General features: G+C 33.0%; 1 protein-coding gene across 3 annotated transcripts; it reads right to left on the bottom strand.

The window, feature by feature from the left end:
- Positions 1-980: 980 nt before the first annotated feature.
- LOC146930246 (coiled-coil protein) lies at positions 981-20519 on the bottom strand. Of its 3 annotated transcripts, none has more exons than XR_015006308.1 (25): positions 20006-20519; positions 17578-17745; positions 16643-16717; positions 15140-15218; positions 14640-14704; positions 14463-14552; positions 14115-14204; positions 13883-13969; positions 13624-13707; positions 13044-13163; positions 9393-9421; positions 9164-9296; positions 8166-8699; positions 6944-7491; positions 6775-6838; positions 6556-6658; positions 6283-6455; positions 5348-5473; positions 4706-4787; positions 3968-4030; positions 2707-2779; positions 2375-2494; positions 1880-1957; positions 1615-1665; positions 981-1496 (listed from the first exon to the last, which is right to left on the bottom strand). XR_015006308.1 is itself a non-coding variant. In XM_085701840.1 (25 exons), exons 1-25 carry the CDS (start codon positions 20246-20248, stop codon positions 1395-1397), a joined length of 3369 nt encoding a protein of 1122 aa, XP_085557966.1. In that variant the 5' UTR covers positions 20249-20519; the 3' UTR covers positions 981-1394. The 3 variants fall into 3 exon arrangements, 2 of the variants coding, with proteins under 2 accessions (XP_085557966.1, XP_085557967.1); XM_085701840.1 differs by having other exon boundaries at positions 4706-4776; XM_085701841.1 differs by having other exon boundaries at positions 4706-4776; positions 14640-14699.
- Positions 20520-27065: the final 6546 nt, after the last annotated feature.

The raw sequence follows: 27065 nt of genomic DNA, 5'->3' as shown, positions 1-27065 counted from the left end.
AAAAACATGAAAATATCTCATTTTCTTTTTCTAATACCCTCTAGATTTAGATAATTTCCAAGATCAAGATAAACAAAAATCAAAACTTTAAACATATTTACAAAAATAAATTTTGCAGTGATCAAGAAATTCACAAAATAAATTTTGCAGTGATTAAAGATCAAATAACAGTTTCGTTTTTTTTTTTCCTTCTTAAAATTCAATGGTGATTTGATTGTAACAATTTTATTTGAAATGATGAATGAGTAAATTGAAAGGAAACGAATGATTGGAAGGGAGAAAGAACTGATTAAAGGAGATAGAGAAAAATGAGAAAACTTTGCTAGTGGTGGTGGGTGAGTGTGGGAGGATGGAGGAGAGAGAAAGGGAGATGTAAGTGTAATTTAGTGTTGGAAGTGTATGATAATAGGGTGCTCTTATTTTGATCTAATGGTCAAAATAATACTTTCCCATGGTGGGGAATTCTTTCCCTCACCCACCCTAAATGCCACCCTACATTAGTATTTTTGGTCTTCAACAATTACATTAGTATTTATATTCTTTTTTAAAAAAGTATGTATCTATTTGTATTGCTTAATAATTTTAATTGAATGTTACTGTTCATATCTGTAAAATTTACCTTGATCTAATGACATTAAATAATTTTATATTAGCATACAATTTTGCAGTTATGATTTATATAATAGTAATTTTTAATTAAATGATAAATTTTAAATATACAAAATGTTATTGAACACTACAACAGAATTCCATTGCTTCTCCGTACCGCTTTCCTTTATTAGGCTCTCCCCATTCTCTGTTCTCGTTGGTCGATTGACATAAAATGGAAAGTACTGAATCCCACATAAACACTCAAGAAAGTTGAACATTCGCATGCTCTCCCATTCTTTCCGTGCCAATGTTCGCTAAAGCCAGCGAGTTAAAAATTGAGGGAAATGAAATAGATGGGTCAACACTGCAAGTATGTGTACTACACTATCTACCTATAATGGGAAGGTTGCATTGCAATACTAATGTCAATACATAATATCAAGAAATCCATTACAAAGCAAATGTTCGACGTAGAGAATCGTGCAGATTGTGTTGCATTTTTATTCTTAATGAATAATAATAGATGGACGAGTACGATCTAGAGACAGAGAGTAGACGGGTTTGATCAGAGTTACTTGAGGTTATGTAAAACAAAAAAGAAAATTATTGTACAATTACAACTTATTTTCAAAGGACTATCTACAAGACACCGGAGCGGATTTGGAAAATGTTAAATAATAGAGATCGATAACCATGCAATATACACTACCTTTACACGAAGCTCCGCCAAAAATGAAAGAGAGCGGGGAAAAGGAGCAGAAGATTCTATATGCCTAAATACACAACAAAAGAAACCTACTTACTCACTCAATCTTTTCCAGTACTTCCAACCTGGTTTTCCTCTTCCAACCTTTCATAGAGGCAACAAGGTTGACCAATCCTACAACCTGGCTTTTACTGTATTCCTGCAAAGGATGGTGGGATGTTTGGTTAAGACCTAAGCAATCAGACAGCATAGTGATGCACCTATGAAATCAGTTATCAGACAATTTAATGATGCTGCAGAGAAGGAGCTATTCTTACCGGGTGCCCACGTGCCCAGTGCACATATTCTGTCTCCGGAAGGTAGTAAGCCTGGTTTAAAAGTCGAAGGGAAAGATGTTAATAAGTGATAAAAAAAAAAATGCTTATTGCATTCAATATAATGGAACTTTCAAACATACAAGACCCCCAATTTATAGAACTGGTCAGGCATCAACACCCAAACTATTTCTACTATGTAACCAGAACTCATCCGTATTTGCAAACAATGTAGTAGGAATGTGTTCCCATGTCCATAGTTCCTTACCTTAATGAAAGCTTCAACCATTTGTAGCTTGGACTTGACATTCAACGAAGCAAAATGCTTTAGTCCATTTATCAAAACCTAAAAGGTAAGAAAGATAGAAATCAACAACCAAGGGAGGAAAACAAGAATTACTGGAGATTTGAAATTTCAATTTATTGATCAACATCTACAACTCGGCATCATATGCAACGAGATCTGTTGTTTAAAAAAGAGAAAGAACAGAAAAGGAAAAGGAAAAAGAAACAAAAGAACAAGTGTGGGGAACATGAACAATACAAAACTCATAATAAACAAATTCATATTAAGATCTGAAAATAAAATATGGTTGAAATCTTATCTTTTTTTAAGAAATGAACTATTTAAATTACAAAAGATTAAGATTAAGATTAAATTAGGTTGTTACAATTATTAATGAAGTAATAACCTACCACATAAATTTCAAAACCAAAAATTTTTGTGCACTGAATTTTTATTTTATTGTAGCTAAGAAATAACCTGCAGATCCAATGACATTAGAGCCCGTCCTTCATCGTTACATCTCTTCACCCGTGAAAGTCCTTCCACAAGAGTTTCCGCAACAATGTCAAGCCCATAGTCCAACAATGTGTCTTGAGTCTACATATACAATACCAGAATTTGCGAATCAAATGTCATATTTAGACGCTAAGAATTATTTTTCTGTGCTTTTCCTCTAAACAATTTTTTTGAGGCATTCCTCTAAGCAATTTAAAAGCCTGATTTTCAAACATAAATTTGTATTCTTTTTAATAAATTGTTACGTATGCACTTGATGAGTATTGTTTCATGATAATGAATAACAGCAATACCTCCTTACGAATTCCTCCATGAGCAAGTCGTGTTTTAAAGTGCTTAAACTCCCCCAGCAGCAAATCAACATACCTATCCATAGAATTTAAGTCAGCAAAGTAGAAACAATGCAGCTTATTTCCAAGATAAAATTTATGTGGAAAAGAAGAATGATAGAAAGGGATGGAATAGAAACATAATAAGTTCTATCGATCAAATTATTTAAAAAATAGCATGGAGTTGAAACGAAATTGATGGAATGCATTTTTTCCCATTCCATCCAATATTAATTAAAATAGGATGGCGTTGAAATGAAAATGAAGAATTGCATTCTTTCCTACTCCATCCAATACACCGCTTTTCTTTCCAGTCCAAATTGGAGGGAATGGGAAAGAATAGGTCAATTTCTCAATCCCATCTTTAAAATATCCAAACAATGGAATGATAACTCTTGTCACATTTGTGAAGTTAAAAATAAACAATAAAAGGAAAAGAATGAGAAGAAAATATAATTATGGTGAAATATGATATAATAAACTTGATAGTAACTTCATACAAAAGACTAAACTTTAATCTTATTTAAAAGAAAACATAGACCTAATAGACAAAATAAATAGGAAAATCAGGGAACAAATAATAATAATAATAATAATAATAATAATAATAATAATAATAATAATAATAATAATAATAATAATAATAATAATAATAATAAATAAATAATAATATATAAACTATTTCAAAGAGATAAGCAAAGGTGCTCTAAAATTTAAAAATGATCCTCGGAAATAAACTAAGATACTCCAAAAATTATATTTTATGATATTTCTTCTTTCGTAACACATTCCATTCAGTCAAAAAAAAAAAAAAAACAGTTATATTCCATTCCATCAGAACAAATTTTGAAGTTATACTATCTGGCCCAAAGACTCATCACAGACTGTAAGATCAGATATAAAACACATACCAGCATGATAAGACATTAATAACAACACAAGTATTGCCATTAAAATCATCTGGTACTAATATTTGTAAGCCCCGAATCAATACCTATTCACTAGGAGTGTGGAAATTGTTATTCTCTTAAATTTCATCACATATATTACAAACACCTTGGCATGTTCAAACTCAAAGAATGACAGTTTTTACTTTTTACTAGTGCATGATGCAATATGTTGTTTGTCTTAGATATAAAATGAGAAGCTACCAGTTAAGTAATATAAAAAGGAAAAATAATGACTTGGTATTTAAATATGAAGATGATAAAAAAAAAATACAAACCCATTATGCTCCATTCCAAGTTCTTTTACTTCCCATTTACAATTGGCAACACGATCAACATACCTGTAAGAAGTTCACTAAAAATTAGAAAACCAAAACTTTTAGTTTAAACAAGTTTGCTACTTTTGACCTTGCAATAAAAATAGAAAATACTAAAAAAAAAACATTGACAATGGTGTTTTTACAACTTGAAACCCGGTATCAATAGTGTTGGTAAAGTGACCAAAATTTAACCTAAGGAGCTCACTAACAAACTCGAGCATCAACAACAACACCCTAATTTCAGATCATCACAAGCAACAGATGACACAACGTAGGACACAATCCTTTCATTGTATTTGACAACATTTTTGCATCCTTTAAAATATAACAAAATAGATTTTTACAGAAAAATTATTTTGAACAACTTTCCCCTTTAAATTAAAGGAAACCTAAAAATCAAAATGAATCATTAATATCAATACAATATTCACAGAATCAAAAAATAATATAAATCGATATATTTGGGAAAGAAAATATTTTGTACACTTAACAAATAGCTTTCATAGTTCAAACCAGACAATAAAAGCTATTTCACAAATTACGCTCATTTGACTATAATAATGCCCTTAAGTAGTTTTGGGAAATAAAAAAGGACCCAAATGGTGAATGTCAATTCTAAAATACAAAACTTGGTACATTAGAAATACTTCCAAAGCAACAAATATACACTCCTAGCAAGGTGTGCATTTGTCTTACCCATTAATGTGCAGCAGCAGTCTTACTGTTGTGTGATGGACATGCTCTGTAAGATCTGGTACAGCATCCACCTAAAGATATCCTTATATATTAAAAATCATTGTTATCCATACTTTGCTTTCACCTTAAATGCTAAAAAAACGAATGAACTGGAAAAAAGTAATCCAATAGTAATATATCCACTAAATATCCACAATCCAAACATGATCTTCCACTAGAAGCTGATATCTTTATTACATGTAAAAATATGCTCAACAAGGCTTGGATCAAATAGTAATAAGCTTCATCATAACAGTTAAATGGACCTCTACAATGTCGCATTCATTTTCTAGCAGGGTGCTGGGTGCAGCCCGATTTACATGAGTAAGGATTACTCTCACATCCAAAGGATGTGGGGATAACTCGTGAAACTGTTTTTAGGAGGGGCAGGGGGAGTTTGAAGAGCACTGCTTTCTCACTATAGCTTAGACATGCACAGTAAATATTACTAGCATTTCAACTTTATCCTATCCATAATGTTTCAAATCTTCCTCGATCAATTCCATTGGTTCAAGATTCAGTAAGCAAAACATTTAAGATTTGTTGATAGCAATTTCCCCAAGAACTTAACCACTACAATTTTAATATTAAGATTCCACATACCAGATGAACATAGAAATCCTCAAGTACAGTTGAATTACTTTGCAAGAGCATTGATTGGAGGTGAGCTTTGGATCTATTTAGTATTCGAGCAACGAGAGATATAGTGTCAACAGCCACACATCTTTCCTGAAACATAAAACTAAAATTACATACAATACACAACATCTTTGATTCAAAACCTAAACTACACAAATCAAGAAAACATAAGAGTTTACAAGCCATGCAAACTCCAATAACAAAAAAAATATATGGGAAAGAGGAAAGGGGGGTCGGCCTACGGGCTGGGAGCAAGAAATGACCCCATTTATTCCTAAGCTTCCAAGGAACAATACTAATAAAATAAGAGAGGATAAGGTTTCCTTAAAAAAAAAACAGAGAGAGGATAAGGTTGACTTGGTGGCTGGAGTGGGAGAGTTAAGGAGGGGAGTGATAAGAAGATTGAGGGCTAGATCCCCACCCTCAACAAAATACTAACAATTCAACATTTTCCATTTCAAAAAACTGAAAGTCACATTCTAACCCGAGATGATGCCCCCTTTTCACATAAGCTAATAGGACAAGATGCAAGATGCAAGTTGCTGTGAAAAGTCAGATATTATATACATCTGTTCAACTAAATTTGAGTATAGTATTACATCTGGGCTAAGTTTATAAATTAAAAAAAAATTCCCACCTAATATCCGAATTTTATTTTCCAAAATAATAATGAAAGAAAAAACATCAATTAACTATGTCAATTCATCGATAGGTGCTGAGATTCCCACATTGGATCAGATATGACTTGAAAAAGTGTAGGGCTGAGTTAGGCCTATCCCAAATTCTAAGAATAAAAATAATCGAAGAAATTTACAGTAGAGGATATCACAATTATAGTCGTGAAAACATTTTTCTTCATAAAGCATGTGCGAAACTTTTTCCCAAAAAAACATGAATACCTTAAGACTAAAAGCAGTCCCCGAGGGGTGACCAAAATTCATATTTGGAGGATTTGTAGGTGTCAACTCTGCATGTACAAATGATGAACTTGATGTTGGTGAAGATGAGTGGGGCGGCTTAAGCCACTCCTCGCAATCTTGGTTTATTCTAGATAAGGCTGTCCTCAAGCGATCTGCATGTCACAATTAAATTAAATTAGTTAACGAATTACTAATCTATTTAAAATTGATTTTGGCCGCTAATTTTGAGTATGAATAAACTATACCACTTACAATTAAGAGAGTTAACTGAGCTTTTTCCACTTGAATTAGTATTCTGCTGACCAAATGTTTCAAATATAAAATAGAAAAAAATTTCAAACAACTGGCATATTCCCTGCAAAAATATACTGAATCAGGGAAAAACATTGTAGAGGAAAAAATATAGCATAAGGAAAGGAAAGAGCAGAAGGGTGTAAAGTAGGTAAAGCAATTAAATGCAGAATACCCTACCTTAAAGAACTCAACATTTACTACTTCTAATTTCTGCATAAGCCTTGCATATTTGTCCATAGACCTTACATTTTAAGACACAATATCTCATTAAATTCCTAAAAATAGTAATAGAATAAATTACATGGTAAACAATAATTGATTCTTTTAACACTGTATAGCAATTCACCTTAAAAGACATAGTGACGATCCAGTTTGTGCTGTACTCTCTTCATCATTACCATGTGAAGAGTGAGATCTTGAATGATGGGGTTTAGAACTTCGGCTTGGAAGTTGACTGTCTTCATCAATAAAGTCAGCAAGAAGATCTTCATTTTCATCTTCTAAAACAGAATTGGCACCATTCAATTGACTGGAGTCATTCTTTCTAGGGGAGACTCTATCATCATGATAGTTGTTGACTGAGCCTCCATCATATTCACCATAACTTGACCCGTTAGGTTGGGGAATACCATGACCTTCTTTTGAGGTTGACATTTTTTGCAGAAAAGGATTTCCATTTTTAATCCAATGAGAGAACCCACTCTTCCTCGCACCAGTGTGAACCATGTTCACTGATTTATTATTGGAATGGATTGCATTGATATTCATTGATTTACTGACAGATAAAGAAATCAATGGTGCTCCATCACCAATAAGTCCAGCAAAACTGATAATTTGAACAGTCTCTGGAGGTAATTTTAACCAAGTTTCCTTCTCCAAAACCATTTTTAGTGCCTAAAAAGAGAAAGCATGAAAAATCAAACCACTTATACAAGATAATGTATCATGGACATCATTCAGGTACACAGTAATAGCCCAGAAGTTTCCGGGATTAGAGTGCAGGGGGAGTACAATTAATTAATTTGTTCACAGAGATGAGATCTTTGCTTCCTACATTATGTAATAGTTTCATCAAATCAAAATTCTTAGTATTCCACACAGTAATAGCCCAGAAGCTTCCGGGATTATGGACCTGATTCTCCAAGAATACTGAAAATCAACAGCACCATAAAATATAAACAACATAGCTGACATGTTTTAGCTCAGAACATGTTATTTTGAACATTTCCGGATCCAAAAATACGACGAAAACAACATGTAATTTGATCGTCTTCGGTTGTAAGAAAAATTCAATAGATGAATTATGAACCACATGTACCAGATACCCCAACATCCCACCCAAAAAGAACAGCAGAAGGTTAATAAAAAGCTTTATAAAACAGAAGACCAATACATTACTATAATTTATTTGTTATCACAATGTTAATGATAGCTGGAGCACTATCATCAGCTTAGAGAAGCCATGCAGACACAGGAGGCAACTTGTGACATTGTATTTGTACTATACATACATCATACATGGCTCAAAAGGAACTGCATAAAGAATGAGAAGCCTTGATGACACTTACATGCACGTTTTGTCGATGAAATGCTATGAAATAGTTTTCACAAACAACCTTCAATTTCTGCCTGAATTCAACCACTTCCATTCCACAGAAGGCTTCACCAGTCAAAATGAATACACTCAGATCTTCATAATTTTTCAAGAATAGATGAATGCTAGCAGAACAAGCTGCAGCAGAAGAAAGCAACACTGAGACACGACTTGCAGTAAGATGCCACAGATTCTTGCGTCCTCTTTGAAGGGTCTGAGAAACAAATGTTGTAGCTTCTTTCCGAAGATGGTACCATGGGGAATCGATGCTTGATGCTGAACTTTCCTCCTCTCTAGCCTCATTCACTGGATCATGAAAATCACTGCATAGTGGTGAACCGGTAGTTTCGGTCGGTGCGCTGATTGTTGAAGATGAGTCATGTATCACATCCCCGGAACTGGACATAGAATTGTTGCAGGCTGTTGCAACTGAATCAACTTCCCGAGCCTCGCCTAAACTACAAGAACTGTCTTCATTGCACTTATCAGATGTCTGTGGTGCTGAATCCTGAGTATATATATAATCAACCAAATGAAGGAAATTGAATAGCATATAACAAACAACTGAAGATTGTGTAATCATGAATGGCTTTCTTCCCAGTCTAAAAACTGAATACATACTGAAATTTTAACGTTTGTGACAAGAACTCTATCACTGACTAGTGATTTATTCAGTTCATCAAAACCAAATCAAGGATTTTATCAATTTACATGTCGATTGAGATATTTTCTGGATCTGAAAAGCTCATTAAACTAGAGCTAAGATGTTAGGGTGGAAACCGAATAACAATTTTCATCTTTAACAATTGCGAAGAACCAAAAAAAAAAAGGCCAAAATTTGCCTAAAATCAGTCCAGGTGTTTATTTTTTGGAGGGCTACAAGTGGATGTTATTATTTGAATGCACAAAGCAGTGACGGAAATTGCATGATGAAAGGGGAAAATGTTTACTTGACAGGAACCAGAACTTTACCTTTCTCTCTAGCTGAAAATCCATAATTTCATGGTATGAACACATAAGGTCAAATAGAACAGCCAATGTTCTTAGTAAGCACTGCCTAAACTTAGAATCAGGTATCTGAAGGCATAGGTCGCTGTAAGTGAGCCTGGAAATGAAATAACGACTAAGAAGCCAATATGAAAATAAAATACTGATAGAAGTAATTGAAAGGATGGTAAATATGCTGGCAGAAAAGAAGTACCTACTATTTTGCGCAAGTCCCTCCTCATCCTACAAAAAAATAATCAGCATACCAATTAAAAGAATCTTTGCGTTTTAGTTCAAAATTGGAAGAGAAATCAAGCAGAGCAAATTTAATAATGTGAATTCATTGCTATTAACGGTATCATTGGTTAGGCCCTCTGGAGCCTCAAATCTCAATTATTATGATCATTTATTTTACTCTTATTCATTCAGATGAATCAAGTTCTTTCGATCCTAGCTTGAACTAATATATGTAAACTAAGATAAAAACACTTAGCTTCAGCAACAACCATATATGCATATGTTTATGTGGAATGAAAAGTGATAATGGTACGGTGATACCATTATTATTCCTTAAAACTGTCTAGATGGCAGTTATAAAGAATATTAATGCTATACAACGAACTGCACCTCCACACTCAATTTTATTCACATAACATCAGATGAATCAAGTTCTTTCGATCCTAGCTTGAACTAATATATGTAAACTAAGATAAAAACACTTAGCTTCAGCAACAACCATATATGCATATGTTTATGTGGAATGAAAAGTGATAATGGTACGGTGATACCATTATTATTCCTTAAAACTGTCTAGATGGCAGTTATAAAGAATATTAATGCTATACAACGAACTGCACCTCCACACTCAATTTTATTCACATAACACGTAGAGAAAATATAATATTAATCTATAAAGAAGCAAATGCATGGCTGGAAGGAAGCTGTAGCAGTGTTTTAATGATTCCAGCACAGGTATTGCTGGCAACACATGAAGAGAATAGAAATTAAATTATTTGAAATCGGTATACTTTATGTGAGACAGTTTTGGATGATGTTACAAATGACAAAGCACTAAACCTTATTCGTGCTACTACTAGACTCCATCCAAATACTAATTCGGTTGAATGATGGTTAGTTCAATTAACGGTCAAAGTTGTGGTCAATCCAACTACATGATGAACTATTATTTCACAATTTTCAGTGTGATCTAAATTAACCATATACTCAAGTGAATTATCCACAATTTTGCATGTGATTAACTAGGTGTCACAAATGTATGAAAAATTGGGTGTTTGGGTGTGTTTGGTAAAATTAAGCCATAAGCTAGCTGATAGCTGATAAGCTAGCTGATAGCTGAAAAGCTAGCTTATAGCTGATGGCTGATAACTGAAAGCTTATAGCTGAAAAGTTAGCTGATTGAAATTAAAGTGTTTGGTAAAATTAGCTGTTGAAGTGGTTGCTAAATATAAAATGACATAAAAGGACATGTTTTTTTTATTTTTGTTTTTTCATAAATTATACATATAATAATTTTTACTTAATGTATTTCTTTTTAATTATTTAAATATATTTTTAAATATTTTCATCACCAAAATGATAAATGTACTTTATGAATTCAATTTGACATTTTTGATTGAACAATTTTTTTTGATGAATTTTATTTAACTAAAATTGCTTTACTATTTATTGTAAATTAAAAAAAAAAACAAGAACAACAAAAATATAAAAAGCAGATGTTATAAAAAAATGCCCCGTAAAAAAGGGATATAAAACTTCCACTAAAAGAAAGTCATATCAAACGTGGGTAGTTACCTTGCCTATCAACGTGGTGTTTATTAAAAAATAATGAAATTAAATTAATAAGGTTAAAATTGGAAGAGAGTATAAAAAGCTACCAGCTATAAGCTAAAAAGCTACTTGAAATAGCTTTTCAAAAAACCCTATAAGCTAATGAGAAAAGCTTTTTACCAAACACGAGTCATTCTTTCAAAGCAAGCTTATAAGCTAGTCCAAGAAGCTATAAGCTAGCTTTTTTGTGTTAGCAAACACAGCCTTTATGGAACATTTTTGTATTTTATATTACCCACTAACGAGACTCTTAAATTGCCAGTGGAATCTCAATTTATATCATAGTGGGGGCACACATCACATCTTTACAAACTAGATCAACCTTTGTTGGCTAAGTACAAAAGTCCTCTAATTTTAGTAAATGTTAGTCCCACATCAGACAAAAGATGGCCTGAACATGTGTTTGTAAGTGGGGGCAATCCTAACCTCAAAAGCCAGTTTTATAAGGATGAGTTAGGCCCAATATAAAATCTAAGATGGTATCAGAGCCTCCTCCAAATATCCATTGCGCCACCTGATTTCAGGTTCCTGCTATCGGGATACCCACGCACCAAGCCCAATAGTGTTGGGCGTGAGAGGGTGTGTTAAGGAGTCCCACATCGGACAAAAGATGGTTCGAACATGTGTTTATAAGTGGGGACCAACCATCACCTCACAAGCCAGTTTCGTGAGGTTGTGTTAAGCCCAACCATGAATTCTAAGGGTAACAAATTTTAAGACCTTTGTGATGTACTTCATCTATTTTGTTTTGTTTGTCCTATAACTGTTTTTTGGGAAATTGCACTTCACTTCACCTTAGATATGTTTAAATAACACATGCATCCCCTCAAATTGGTAAAAAGTTAAAAATAAAAAGTGATCTCCCCTCATCTACACAGTCTCTCATCAATTTCCAACAAATAAGAGTATCAGGTGTTTGTTAAAAAAATAGGAGACGTGTATATCATTTAAACATAACTCAAAAGAGGTGAGTGCAATAGCCCCTTACTTTTCTATCTGGTCTTTCATTCTTTAGCAAATCAAGCACCCCCAAAGAATTAATCTACGACACTCGAAATTACTCAACAATACAATCAAGATATGAAGACATATTTTCATAAATTCTAGCACTGCACCACCTCAAGTTTAATTTATAAGCTTGAACTTTTTACAAATAAAACCTTTAGAAAAAGAAAAAATCAAATATATATAATATGGGATCTGAGACACGAGGCCAAACTACATTGAGACTGTAATTGGGGCCAGAGGCTAAATCTAGAACAAAAACCAACTAGGGCTGCACTGCATTAAGGCAAAAGCCAACAAAGGCTAGCCTACACCCGAAACAAAATCTGAGGCCAAGGATAGACTGCATATGGGACAAGCCAAGGCCAAATTTACCCAAGGGTAAAAGCTGAAGCTAGATTTCAGCTACTATAGAAGCTGAGGCCAGACACCTTCCATATTACTCCCCCGAATCCTATGCTAACAGTGGAAAAATGCCATAAACATTGTCCGAGAGGGTGCAAAAGATGGTGGTTGCAATGTCAGGAAAGCCCGCTGACAATGTTGCACCAGAAAAAGGTGCTGAAGGAAAACATGAGAAATAATGACTTGTCATAAGGAATAAAATAATCATGGAAATAAAATAAATATCCAGATTTTACAGAAATTGGCAGCCAAAAGTGACAAGGTAAGTTTAGGATTGTGCCATTATGACAGTGTTGAAATTATAGGGTTGTTATAGTATTTTACATATAAGTGTAAAGAAAAAAAAAGAGTAGTAGGTAAATACGATGAAATTGATCTTAGTTTATATGAGTGAAATGTATCCTGACCCAGAAACAAATAAAAAGGGGGATGAGGGAGAGGAAAGCTTTTGTGGCCGTTGTTTTGAGGTAGGGTTAAGGATTGCTATCATAGAATAAAAGGTCAAAATAGGGCTAAACTAGAATATGATGTCCGAGCTTTCTAGCAATCAACTATTTCAAAATCTGGTGAAACTAAAAATAAGTCATAAGAAAATATATTGGCATACCTCATGCACAATAGTCTTTAGCACCGAGTGTGTCTCTGATATGACTTCTTGCATGAAGAAACTTTGTATCTTTTCAGCAAGACCACTGGTATCCCCTATCAATGCATACGCATCAATTACCTGTATCATCTCTTCTTGTGTTAGAACACTTTAACTTATTTCCAATAATCCAATAGAAAATAGCAAATATCAATTTGAAGCCAAACCCAATTCAAACAAAATCATACATTAAATTGGTTTATATTTTGAATTACACAACCTTCATCATTCTTTTCCACTCCCTCAATTTATTTGAAATTCACTGTGGCAAAAAGGTACGGCATCACCAAACTTCACCCACCAAGATATCGATGTTCAGGAACCAATTTTATATTGAACCAGTTCAATTTTATATAGATTTATGAAACTAGTTATAAGTTGAAAGTTAAGAAATAGTATTTAATTTGCCACCCTCCCACAGCAGAGAGAAAAATGAAAGTATGTATGCTCATAATTCTGGGCACTGAATACTCAACACTTCCTGCATTTGATATGACTAGAAAGTAAACTCATTCCCATCAAAAAATAAACAGATACTCACTGTCAGATAGTCATATTCCTTAAATTCCTGGCATACATCCAATAAAAGAGCATCCAATTTCTGCAAAGTTCTTCCCAGCCAAACCTACATTGATAAAATGATGTATTAAACTAAAACAACAAAATACACAAATATACCCAACATTTTCATCATGAATATGTACAGTAACATAAGTACAATACATGCAGGGAACATCTTAAGAATAGAGCATTGCCAACGTATCATGCTTAATCATTCGAAATGGTTATTCAATACTCACCTCCACACCACGGCTCATCTCTTGCATTGCAGAGAGCTCTGGGAAACTCTCTAAGAGTTGCAAATACTCCGATAGGACTTGAAATGCCTGCATAGTGATCATCATGTAAAAATAAAAATCTTAGAAGAAGGCTTATTCGAGAACAAGGAATTACTAAAAAAAAATAGAAACTTGGTTAAAATTGTGAGTGATTAACTAAAACCTACAAGTTAAAGCAGTTATAGAAGCCCACCTTCCAATAATTCCCTTCCTCTACAAGGAATTCAAGTGTTGACTGCATGTCTAATGCACGTCGAAGTTCAGTCAAGACTGGAAGCATGTCCTATGAATGGGAAAGGATGAATTCATTAAGTTAACACCACAAGCTATATTACAGTCTGACTGTAAGTATGCATTTTGTACACTATCCTAGATTAACATACTTTATAATCCCAAAAATAACTCATGAATGACAAGAAATTGGTCTTCAAAACACATAAAGAGAAAAGATAGTCACAAAAAGGGAAAACAATCCATCAAGACAACTAAAAAGAAAAACAATAAAGCCATGGTGAGTTTAAGATTAAAAAGAGGGAAATACCACTAGTGCTTGCTTCTTTTTTGAATAAGAATTCACAATCAAATCCCTTGAAACCTCATTCATAGAAGATGTCAGGTGCCTTCTTCCATTCTGTAATATCATTGAAAATAATGCAGTAAGATCAGGACAGAGCAAAAAGGTGACATCAATGCATGTTGAAACTCTTACGATGCTCACCATACAGATGACATTTGCAATTCTTAAGTCTTTCTCCAACTCCCTGACCAAATTCATCCCCTTCACTGGCCAAAAGTAAGTGTCAGCTCCTTATTCTAAAGCTTCTTTAAAAAGCAAGTGTTCTAGAATGGCAAGCTGGCAGCTGCGGAGAAGTTACACGCACCCTATTTTTCTAATTTTTTAATGAACTTAGACTAATATTATTGATTATTTATACCAGAAGTGATACCACATTCTTCCAAATATATCAACTCATTATTATGTTATAATTAGGATATAAACATGGTTGTAAGTTGGTCAAATAATAATTAACTTTTTTATTAAGCAAATAATTATACCCAAAACCAAGGCAAAAAGAATCGTCGGCCTTGAAATATTTAAGTAAACGAGAGTGGATAGCAGAAAACAAATGTTATACAGATACCTAACATGCATAACCTCGTGTGCAAAAACTTCACAAAGGAGTTGGTCGATTCTATGAATTAATCTCTTGAACTTACCCATTACTTCATGATGCTCCATAACATGGCGAGACAAATGCTCTGCTACTTTGTCCAGTTGTGTTATTCTAAGGGTAGCCTATATGACAAAACCAATACAAGCATCCTATCAAGAGAATTGACGACATATAGCATGACAATGCAACTTAACTCAATCAAATAACATTCTCTGAGCATACGACATAAGCAGTCGCAATATTTGAAAATCATTTAACATAAAAACCCACAATAGCAGAACTTTGTGAACAGCCTTCATAAACGCCAACTATCATGAGATTACTGGCATGAGTAATGTGTAGTGCTAGGTGGAGTAAAATAGAGAAATACATATAGCTAGTGTAGCGAATATTGTGTAACAAACTATGTGAGCACAGAGAGATAGCTCCTATATAGACTCTCTCTCTCTCCCCCCCCCCCCCCCCCCTCTCTCTCTCTCTCTCTCTCTCTCTCTCTCTCTCTCCTGTAACTAACTATTCATTCATAACAGAATTCAGTTAGATCATACAATGGTTTCCTCTCAATTTTTTCTTCTTTCTCTCACCAGTTCTTAGTTTCTGTTAGAGTATTTGAGTGGCTTGGTTCTTCCCCATTGATAGCTAGCTTTTAAGGGAGGGTTCATCAAGTGCTTAGATACTTATTAATTGGTATAAGAGCTGGTTGCCGGTTGCTTGGAAAGGGCTACCTAAGGAGGGAATGACTGGAAAGGTTGGGTAAAGCGTCGGAGAGTCAGTCGTCGGGACGTCAGTTCTCAGGGTCAGGGGCAGCACTGTCATAGGAACTTGGGTATTATAAGATGCAGACGCCTCACATCTAGTAGTATGTGATGCTCAGTGGAGTATTAAGTGGCTTGGTTCTTCCCCGTTGATAGCTAACTTTTAAGGAAGGGTTCCCTGAGTGCTTGGATATTTATCATTGTGCATCAAATCGCAAAGAGAAATAACTTCACAAATCAGAAAAACAAGCTTTTAGAAGGGCCTGAAGACTCCAGCCAATCAAACTGAGAGCATGAGAATGTGAAATAATTCAACTCTGGAATAGGGGGTACAAGAACAGGTAACATGGTTTATCAAAAGTATATAGCCCATCCTATTTGTCGCCCTGCTTGACATGGCCAACTTAAAAGAGATAATGATTCCCAAATAGATGCCAGATGAGCATCAACAGTAAAAAAGTTTACTTTTCATAAAAATAGTAAGTGCAAGAAAATAGTAAGTTTCTTTCAAACTCATAATTAGGATGGGCTATATACTTTTGATAAACCATGTTGCCTGTTCTTGTACCCCCTATTCCAGATGAAGCACCAAGTTAATACATATAATCAACTGTAAGTGCAAGAAAATAGTAAGTTTCTTTCAAACTCATAATTAGTATGGCAGATACCACTATAATTCATTGAGCAAAAGAATGAATCAGCAGAGAACACAAGAGAACATTTCATATTCAAATATAAGAGTATATATATTTTCCATTGATAGCAAGACTAAGAAACATGAGTGGTAGTACCTGCTTTTCAAAATATGCTAGCTCATTTTCTTCAGAAGGAACGTGCTCTAAAACATGCCTAATTGGATCAAAATCCTGCATAAAGATATTTACGACAGATTTGAGTAACATCTGTAAGGAATCCATTCAGCTCATAATTCACAGTGATGAAATAAGTAAATTGAATAAGATTTCAATTAAGGGCAAAAAATGAAAAGGTATTTTTTTTTTACGGAAATGAAAAGGTAATTTCAACATGTTAGCATGCATAACAAAGAAATAGTATTTTTTTTTTTCCTTATATTTACAGCACAATTTATGTGGTTTGAACTTTGAATGTTTTCCTTCTTATTTCGTGGTATTGGACGATAGTGTCATATTCCCATAATCAGTAGGAAAAAAAATATATTATGAAAGTAGTATGTTACTAAGAAGAAGCTGGTATAAGCAAAACTGAACAGAGGGAAAAGGATAGTAAATTAAACATCTCTTTAGTAACTGAGCCAAAAGAGCAAAAGAAATATTTTCCGAACAGAGAAACTGTGGTTGCTAATAAACATGGATCCATTCCCAGAAGTTCAAGTTCTAAACAATGGAATAACAAAACATTAATGAAATTTCAAAATTTTGGAGTGAGTACTTATGAATTGTTGTTATATGAACGGTCAAAGCTACAAAACTAATCCTTACAAAGAAAAGCTGTATGTTCTAAATTCTAAATTTCTAGCAATCATCACAACTCTCATGGTCTCTTAGAACAAGGAAATATTTGAAAATTTCTAAAAGAGCTTATTTTCCCTCTTCCAATGAACAAGGACAGCCAGACAAGTATCTCTCCAAATGTGTAACCTAGCCTCCACAAATCAAAATATTTTATGTCACCCAACACAAGGGATGTTCATGTTGCAAGAAAATCAGTATGAAATTGACCGTAAAGTGATAAAAGCAAGTATCACCTCTTCATAGAATTCATCCTCCAGTTCCTCCACTGCAGGATCATTAGTTCTGCTTCCATATATTGAACTCAGCTCTTCTGAACTTGATGAAAGACTATACCTCTGATGAGGAGGTAACCCTGCAAGAGCACGAGCTACAGCAGCTGCAGCAACAGCTCGAGCTGGAACCTGTTCAACAAAATTTTTAGAACATTAAACATGACTCAAACTTACAGATCAAACAAGGAGTCTTACAGACCAACAAACATTTTAATAAGAACAGAACAATAACCAAAGAACATTCACTGTTAGGTTCGCTGGTGGGCGTAAGGGCGGAATTGTTAGATACATTCAGAATACTTTTAGGCTACCAAGTTAACAATCAAGATTGCAGGATAAACAGCTTTGTGAACAACAGTAAGTATCTAGGTTAAAATATTCATCATCCTCAATTAAAGAGAAACTACTGCAACAAACAAGAGTTACAAAAGCATTACATTTTGATTGTGAAGAATGATTTCATCATTTAATATAAAAATAAAATTCAGGAACATAAATTTTAGTTTATATTATTACTACTAATATTATTAGGGAAATGCTAATGAGTGCCCCCGGGGCACTGTTTAAGACCTTTAAATGGTAACATTTTATGAAAATTTGTGTAATCAATGCATTAGAAATTGAAATAGTTGACTTTTTATGGAATAATTTCACGTTTTAGAATCCTTAAAGATTGCGTCGAGGGCACTCGTTAGGCTACCATGGTTGAATATCAACCACAGGAAGCAAACCGCAATCAAAAAGTTAAATATATGTACAGCCACAACTCACAGCACACAGGTCCCTTTATCTAACCAAGCTCTGATGCCATATTTCCTAGAATTTATGCCAAGCACACATAGTAACTCTTTGAACATTTTTTCTCAATTTGTTTGTATTGATTTTCTTATCTTTACACAGTGTGCACCAGCCTATTTATATACTGTTCTAGATGCCTAATGTGACTGACACCTGTGTCTGTGAATAGCTAACGTCACTGACATGTCTCAGTGAGTTAGTTAGTTACAAGTAACTTTGGTTAGTTACAATCAGTTACAAGGGAGCTTGCTGAAGACTACACTAGCTCCATGAGCTCTAGTAGAACTATTCCTTTAATACTTTGCAATGTCACATGTAGCTGGTTTCTTATATGATAGGAGCCTATGAAGCATAGACACAGACACGAACACATCGACACCGGTAATTAATTTGAAAAAAATTAATTAATTACATGTGTTGGTGTCAGACACCGACCCACCTTTCATCGTTCATAGGTGTCCGTGCTATAGAGATCGGAACTAATATATTGATAATTTTAACAAGAGCTCATTCTTTCGGTCACCTTATCAAATTCCTTCTAGCAAATTACTTTCGTGTATAACTTGTAAATCTCTTCAGAATAGCTTATACAACTCCACCCCTTTTCAACTAATTCTTACACCAAAACCTAATAAGCTCTCGCGCTCAGTATTCCCTACTAAAACCAAAAGGATCTAAATCTAAATTATAAACATCCTTGGCTCTTAGCAAGTGCTCTTACACACAGCAAGTACCTTGACAAAATTTACTTCATGATTTCATTATTTTACCAAATCAAACTTCCAACAATCTATTACTACAACAAATCTGTTTGGAACTTTGGATTGGCTTATGAGTTTATCTACTAGTACAAGTTTTGTGCGACTATTTGAAAGAACTTAAGAAAACAGATTACGACATTGTTCGTAAGCTGTTTTCAGCTTACTGTCACAAGTTATCCAAGATAGTTATTAAAACAGCGTAAAGATTATACGAAAACAATGTAACTTTATTTAATCTTTTTCTATGCAAATAGCTTATACATAAGTGCTTATCATGTTAAGTCATTGTGCTATAAGCTGTGTATCCAAACACACATGGTCGCTAATTCCAACACAATGAGTACAATTACAAGTTAGTAGATTACTACATTTTGCATTAAATACATCAAAACTAAACATCAACGCATTTACCTAACTTTACCATAACAACAAATAACACGGTTCCACTATCCAATCAAACATCATCATCCATAACTAAAATAATCACAAATACAAAAATCCAAATTAAGCCTTAAACATTATGAATCACAGACACCAGCACTAGACACAACACTGACACCAGTAGTAATCTAAGAAAATAACAATTGAATGTAATTACATGTGTCAGTATCAGACACACCACACATGTCAAACACCGAACATGCCTTCAATTAGAAATGTCAGACACAACAGACACTAGCACGGAATGAGACACTAACAGGCCGACACCAGTAGTATTTCAAGAAAATAACAAATTGAATGTAATCACATGCGTCAGTGGTAAACAGTATTAACGTGTCAGACAAGCCTTCGATCAGAAGTGTCGGTGCTACGGGGATTAAATGAATTACCTCGGGGCGATCAGGAAGAGAAGGAAGTAAACCAAGCGATCTAGCAGACTTAACAGAACTGAAGATTTTCTCACCAACTTTAGACAAATCCATTGCTCCTCCTTGAGAGAGCAAGAAGAAAGGAAGCAAAACCAAAACCCTAGAACTATCGATTCCACCTTCTCCTCCTCCTCCTCCTCCTTCGTTCAATATAAACGGATTATTACTCAAAGCGCTTCCGAATGGAAATAAATTCGGCTGCATCGATCTCAACTCCAATCAACCAGATCCAACGGTGACACTTCCATCTCACTGAGATCTGACGCTACACTTTTCACTTCAGTGTGATCGTCGTTGAATCAAAATCAAAAGTTAGTTAGGAATTGGAATTGAATTTCGATACTGAATTTGAGTGAATCTGAAATATAGAAATATTTACGATGTTTCAATAGTATTGGGAGAAGAGTGAATTTGATGTAACTTTTGGTCTGAGAACATACAACTACTTACTTTGTTGTTTGGACCTTAAAGGAATGAAAATGAGATGGAAACAAATTAATCATAAGAGGGACTGAGATTGTGTAAGAACTAGGAACAGAAGTAACTTTATCAATAAAATAAATAAATAAATAAATAATGTATGTTTGGTTGTAGTTAGAAAAATTCATTATCTAGAATGAATTCCGATTAAAAGCGAAAATTAATTCCGATTAAAAGTGAATTGACGCTTTTATTTTAGGGAAAAATGAATTGAGGTTAAAGTGATTTTTATTTGGATACATTTATTTAAAAGTAACTTGAACTATAATTTTGTGTGGAAAAATCAATTTTATAATTAAAAGTTACAAATCATAAATTCAAATAAAATAAATTTAAAAACAAAATCAATTCTACTTAAAAACACTCAAAATGTTTGGATACAAGTTTTACACTTATTTCTCGCGTCACAACACAATTTTGTCGTTATTTTCTAATGCTAAAATTTCAAGTTTTTCAATATTCGTGTGTTTGTTGTTGTTTTGACGGGGAACAAACAAACACTGTCTACTATAGATTTTTAGAATCAATCTTGGTTCTTCTAAATGTGGAATCAAACATTCAATAAGAGTGTGTTTGTTTTCACGTTAAAGTAAATTTAAACACACGTTTATCAAACTCCATTAGTTGTATCTTTTGAGCCAATGTGGGTTCCTCCTGTGATTTTCAAACTTACCAAAACATAAGTCAAGTATATGTTTAGGGTGCCATTTAGCCTAAACCTGTGTAAGTATTGGTCCATAATGGACTAATATTTATAGTCATTGGATTATATGTAAGCACAATACACCTCACACATCTAATTATTTTCTTCACTCTCTTTCTGTACCTTTAGAGAATGTATTATTTATTTTTTTATTTTTTTGGTACAAGAATGTATTATTTATTATTACTGTTATTGATAGACGAAATTGGAAAGTGCACCAAATCGTAACAAGTAATAAAGTAATAAGTTTATCGTTGTCCGCAAGGATTGTCGTTCTACGTAATAATTAGTGAAACTTATTTCAAAAGCGAAAGTAAATAAAAGTAAATAGAATCTCTTATTTATTAAAGTTAACTCGGACGCTAACTGTTGCCCTAATTTTAACCTAAATCTCTATGCTTACTTTTATTGTATTACCCATGTTTAATTAAACCTATTTAATTTAGTTAATTTAATCAAAATCTTACTTTCAAACGGAGAGATCTCTTATCTCTTATTTATTTATTTATTAAGGTTAACCCGGACGCTAACTGTTGCCCTAATTAAAAAAAATAAAATTTAGTATAAGTGAACCAAGTGGATATGAAAGCATGGGTGGCGAACGATTAATATGCAAGAGTCCTATAGGGGTCCTGGGTGGCGGCTTCCCCTTTTCATTAGTACCTAGCTTCGTCCATGTACTTAACCTATAATGTTACGTTACGGTATCAAGGACGATGTCATGGAAAATTATGTTATGGTACAGTACCAACGTCTATGCTTCTTAATATTATGAAATACTATATGACAATCATGACATTCATCTAAACTGTTTTGTTACGTATTACCGTCAAATATTACCTTCCGTATGACCCGTGCTAACGCACGGGTCGATGGTCTAGTTGTAGGGTTAAATTGTCTTGCTCAATGCAAAATTAGGTTTTTGTGATTCAGATGATTAACAGGGATTAGGGCTTCCTTGAATCCCCTTCGTCTTTATTGGAATTATATCTTTTAAGAAATAAAACAACTTACGTGGTGCATCACTGATTTAATGAATTACGACGGTAAAACCCACACTGGTTTCTTTAGATAACTTGTGCAGGAGCAACCGGAGCCATGTGCTACGTTTTTCTAAAGAAAGGAGTAATGACGGAGACGACTCAAGCCTTAACTTCTTGACCTTTATAAGAAATAGTAATTGGAAAAGTCAATGAATTGATAAAATTCTGGGTTGTCAGTGCCTACTTTAATCATACGGATCGCTCCCCAAGGTTGTACTCGTAGTTAACCAATTGACAAAGCATTAATGAACGGACATAATCTAATTTAAATCTCAACATAATCAAAAGCATACATTGAATGAAAACTTTATTAATAAATTCCAACAAATAAGAAGGGGTTTATCGTGGAACCCTAATCAAGAGGTTTAGTTGCTCATGGCAACAGACATCATAACAAAACAATAGAAAAACATACCCTAGACAGAATAAAAAAGGGAAGAATTCTACCTTGCATCTCTGATGTTTGAGCCTTGCTTTGAACCGTCAATGTTTATGAATGAATAAAATAGTGTGCAAGAGTCTCTGTTTATAGCATTAGGTTACTTAGGGATTAAGAAAAGAAAATTGTGCTTTTTCTGCCGATCCAGCTTGCAAAATAAGTAAAAAGCAATTTTTACCCCGTACCAGGAGCAGGGCGCCTGGGGCAGCAAGGAATCTGTCCCGAGCGCAGGGGCGCCTGAGGCAGACCCTCGGGTGCAATTACTTGCGGTTTTTTTCCTGTTTTCGATTGTTCTCCAGTCTGAAAAATCCTAGGATTTTGAAATGAATTTTATTTGCTTTGTATTGTCTTTAACAACCTTTTAAGAACCCTTGATCTTCAAGTCTTCATCCTTGATCTTTCACGTGATGTCTTGATTTGTTGATTTACACGATTCCTCACTACAAAACACTCAATACACATAGAGTTGCATGATCTATGATAAAATTGAATTACAACGACTCGAGTAAAAACAATACAATATGTTCCTCAAACCAATGACAACTCCTCTAACTCTTATCTTATTTGACTTCAAATACAAAGAAAAAGTGCCAAAAACATAGTAAAAATGTCATATGATGTTATGTCATAAGCTATTATTATTCTTTTCAAAAGGATAATATGACTAATTTGTTTGTAAAATAAAAAAATATGACTATTCTAAAAAAACAATGAAAAAATAAATAATTGATAACAGTCATCGAATTATACTTTTTAGGTAACAATAACATGTACCCTTTTCTTTCAGAAAAAAATAACATACACCATTATACCAAAAAATATAAAAAATAACATACACCTTTTTTTATTTAAAAAATAATAACACGTACCTTTTCTCTTATTTGCAAAAAAAAAAATTACCTTTTCTCTTTAAAAAAAAAACTTGTACGTTTTCATAAAAATAAAATCAATAACAATATGCAACTCTCCAACAATTACTATAACAATGAGTAAAAAAAATTACTGTAACAAATTCGTAAAAAAAATAGTATAAATTCCAACAAAAAAATTACTTTAAAAAATTTGTTGAGAAAATAAAATCACCATAACAATATGTAATATTTTAAATTATAATAATTATAGAGTAAAAATGAATTTTTGATAAAATGATAAGGATATGATTGGAAAAATAAATTATAAGTTATAGGCTCAAACACTACTTATTGAAATAATGTCTGAAAAGTTATAAGCTCTTGAAATAACATATATGCTTGTGATGAAATGATGTTTACCAGACGTGCCTTTTTTAGTCACATGAGCTTATAAGCTATAAGCTCGTTTCAAGGTCTTGCCAAACAGACCCTAATGAGAATAAAGTTTTTTTTTTGGTAAGTTGATATAAGACCATTTACAATGGTCTGTTGAATGAGGCTTTCAACAAGTAATGAAACTCCAATGACAAGTTGAATGGGTGTTGAGAGATGACATGGAGGAGAGAAGTGTTGAACACATTCAACATTGTTTAACAGGCAACACAGGGACACGCGGAAGCTTGCTGTTGGCCAAGCATGACGCGTGCGCAACACGCGCCGACAGGCACGAGTGTGATGCAGGAGAGCGCGGAGAGAGAAGATTGTGCGTGGATATGCGTGACACATGGCAGATTCTGATTGGTTGTCTGGATTTTTATCATCTTAATAATTTCAACTCAATTTATTTCACTCAAATTTATTTTTTTATTTTTTTTATTTTTACCAAAATTCATGATTTTTTTTTCTCTACAAATAGAGACTTGGTTCATTTGATTTGGACACAGAAAAAAAAAACCTAGTTTTTCACTATCTTCATCTTATTAATATCTTTCTATTAGCAAACTAAGTGAAGTTTTAATCTTATTTTTAGAGAAATGGATCCCAATAATAACCATTTCAACACCCAAAATTATTATAATTACCCAATAATATCTTTCTATTAATATCTTTATTTTAATTTAATTATAATCGATAATTGTAATTTTATGTAAGTATAAAAACAAAAATATAAAATTAAATAAGAATAAAAAATAAAAGGTGGTGGGGTAGAGTGTTGAATGAAAAAACCATTGGAGAGGTAAAAATTGAATGATTGTTGAATTAAGAGAGAGAAAATGATGTGGAGTATTGAAAATTGAAAAAGTGGGTGTTGAAGGTTGTTGAATGTATATAACCATCGTAAATGGTCTAAAGAGAAGGGAGAGGTGTAAAGAGAGGGATAAAGTTGGAGTCGATTTTGGTAAACATGGACCATGATAAGATCTTGTACATAACATAATCAAACGGTCAAAAAAATTGGTCCATAATGAATGCCAAAGCGCAACATCATCATATTTAAATCACGAATTTAACATTAAAGCAACACAATTCAAAACTAAAATCAAACATATAACTACAACAACATATAAGAACATGTAATTAACAAATAATCATAAAAAATAATTACAACCACATAAAAGATGATGAGTTTAACAAAGATTCATCAAAAACATTTACAACAACATAAAGGAATATGAATTTAACAAGGATTCATGAAAAGTAATTATAACAACATAAGATAACATAATTTTAACAAGGATTTATCAAAAGTAATTATAACAACGTAAAATAACATGATTTTAAAAAGGATTCATCAAAAGTAATTATAACAACATAAGAAAACATGATTTTAACAAGGATTTATCAAAAGTAGTAATTTCATGGTTTTTACACCACTAGAAAATATACATTTCACGAGAGGACTTCCACATCAGTGGTAAAATACCTGATTTGAAAGGTAAAGCCGTGGGGTATTCACATATGTGGAGTAAATGACCGAGGGGAAAATTAGTAAATAAAGCTTTTTCACATCAGTGGAAATAACACGTGGAGGAAAAAATAAACACGGTGACATTTTTGTTATTTTGGTGAACTACATTCAATATCAGTGACATATTACCTGATGGAAACCGAAAATCCTTTTACTTAACTAATTTTTCCATTCCCTCTTCTCTGAGAGCAAAGACATACGCGTACTTTATTTTGAGCCCGTTTATCTTCCAGGCCTTTTGTCCCAGCCCGCCAAAGCCTGAACCCGTCATGGGATGGCCTGAAGTGAGCCAGCTAACCCGTTTTAACAGTTCTAACTTACTCCCCCTGTTTCACAATACTTGTCGCTTTTGAGAAATTTACACATGCCAAGAAATCAAATAAATTTTGTTATTTTTTATGAAGCTACGTGTGTGTTTTTCTATAATACCCTTAACCACTTATTATTTCATTCTATTGTTTATCTCTCTACAATAAATAGATAATATTTAATAAATCAAGTTCGATTGAAATCTATACTATATACAAAGAAAACAAACCCTTTCAGTTTTTTTGGGCTGACATTTTTCTTTTCAAAATTGCCCTCAATTTTCAATACAAATAACTCATGTAACAAATAGATAAGAATAAATTTAAATATTAAACAAAATGTAAAAAACACGATACACACACACACATGTATATGTCTGATTTTTTTTTCTTTTATCATTTAAAAAATGTAATAAACTAGATGAGTATATTTATACTTACTTTTTTATTATCCTAATTATACTCTTAAAAAAATATTGTTATATTAGTGTCAATAAAAAAAGGAATATAGATTATATTTTTTGTTATATTATTGGTGTCATTGAAATAAAAAGATTGTTATATTAGTGTCAATAAAAAAAGGAATATAGATTATATTTTTTGTTATATTATTGGTGTCATTGAAATAGATAATCATGGTTAGTTTGATTTGTTATAACTTGAAAGCAACAAACATTTAGTATATTTGTAGCGGAAAGACAAACTAGTATAAATAAAGATTTTTTTTCTTTTATCATTTAAAAAATGTAATAAACTAGATGAGTATATTTATACTTACTTTTTTATTATCCTAATTATACTCTTAAAAAAATATTGTTATATTAGTGTCAATAAAAAAAGGAATATAGATTATATTTTTTGTTATATTATTGGTGTCAATAAAAAAAGGAATATAGATTATATTTTTTGTTATATTATTGGTGTCATTGAAATAGATAATCATGGTTAATTTGATTTGTTATAACTTGAAAACAACAAACATTTAGTATATTTGTAGCGGAAAGACAAACTAGTATAAATAAAGATATAGTAAAATTTGAATCAATACTCTTTCTTTTTTTGGTGGTGGCCGGGGTTTGAACCCCGGACCTTGCATATTTAATGCATTGTCTATACCAACTGAGTCATGCTCACGATGAGGAATCAATACTCTTTCAATTTAATTAAACCTATCTTAAATTCATTAACCGCATTAATTCAATAAATAAATAGATTAGATATAGATTGC

The sequence above is a fragment of the Medicago sativa genome, chromosome 4 (assembly GCF_051527215.1).
Source record: "Medicago sativa cultivar Bolivia chromosome 4, Bolivia_mono, whole genome shotgun sequence".
Lineage (NCBI taxonomy): Eukaryota > Viridiplantae > Streptophyta > Magnoliopsida > Fabales > Fabaceae > Medicago > Medicago sativa.
The sequence above is the reverse complement of the archived record's forward strand: the minus strand, read 5'-3'. Positions and strand labels throughout refer to the sequence as shown.

Bases quoted from the DNA above. Each gene is read 5' to 3' on its own strand.
- LOC146930246 (XM_085701840.1), bottom strand. From the start codon at position 20,248: ATGCAGCCGAATTTATTTCCATTCGGAAGCGCTTTGAGTAATAATCCG. The intron at 13,708-13,882 runs GTGAGTATTGAA...TTATCAATGTAG, and splicing joins AGATGAGCCGTGGTGTGGAG to GTTTGGCTGGGAAGAACTTT. The intron at 1,666-1,879 runs GTAAGGAACTAT...CTTTTAAACCAG, and splicing joins TGGTTGAAGCTTTCATTAAG to GCTTACTACCTTCCGGAGAC.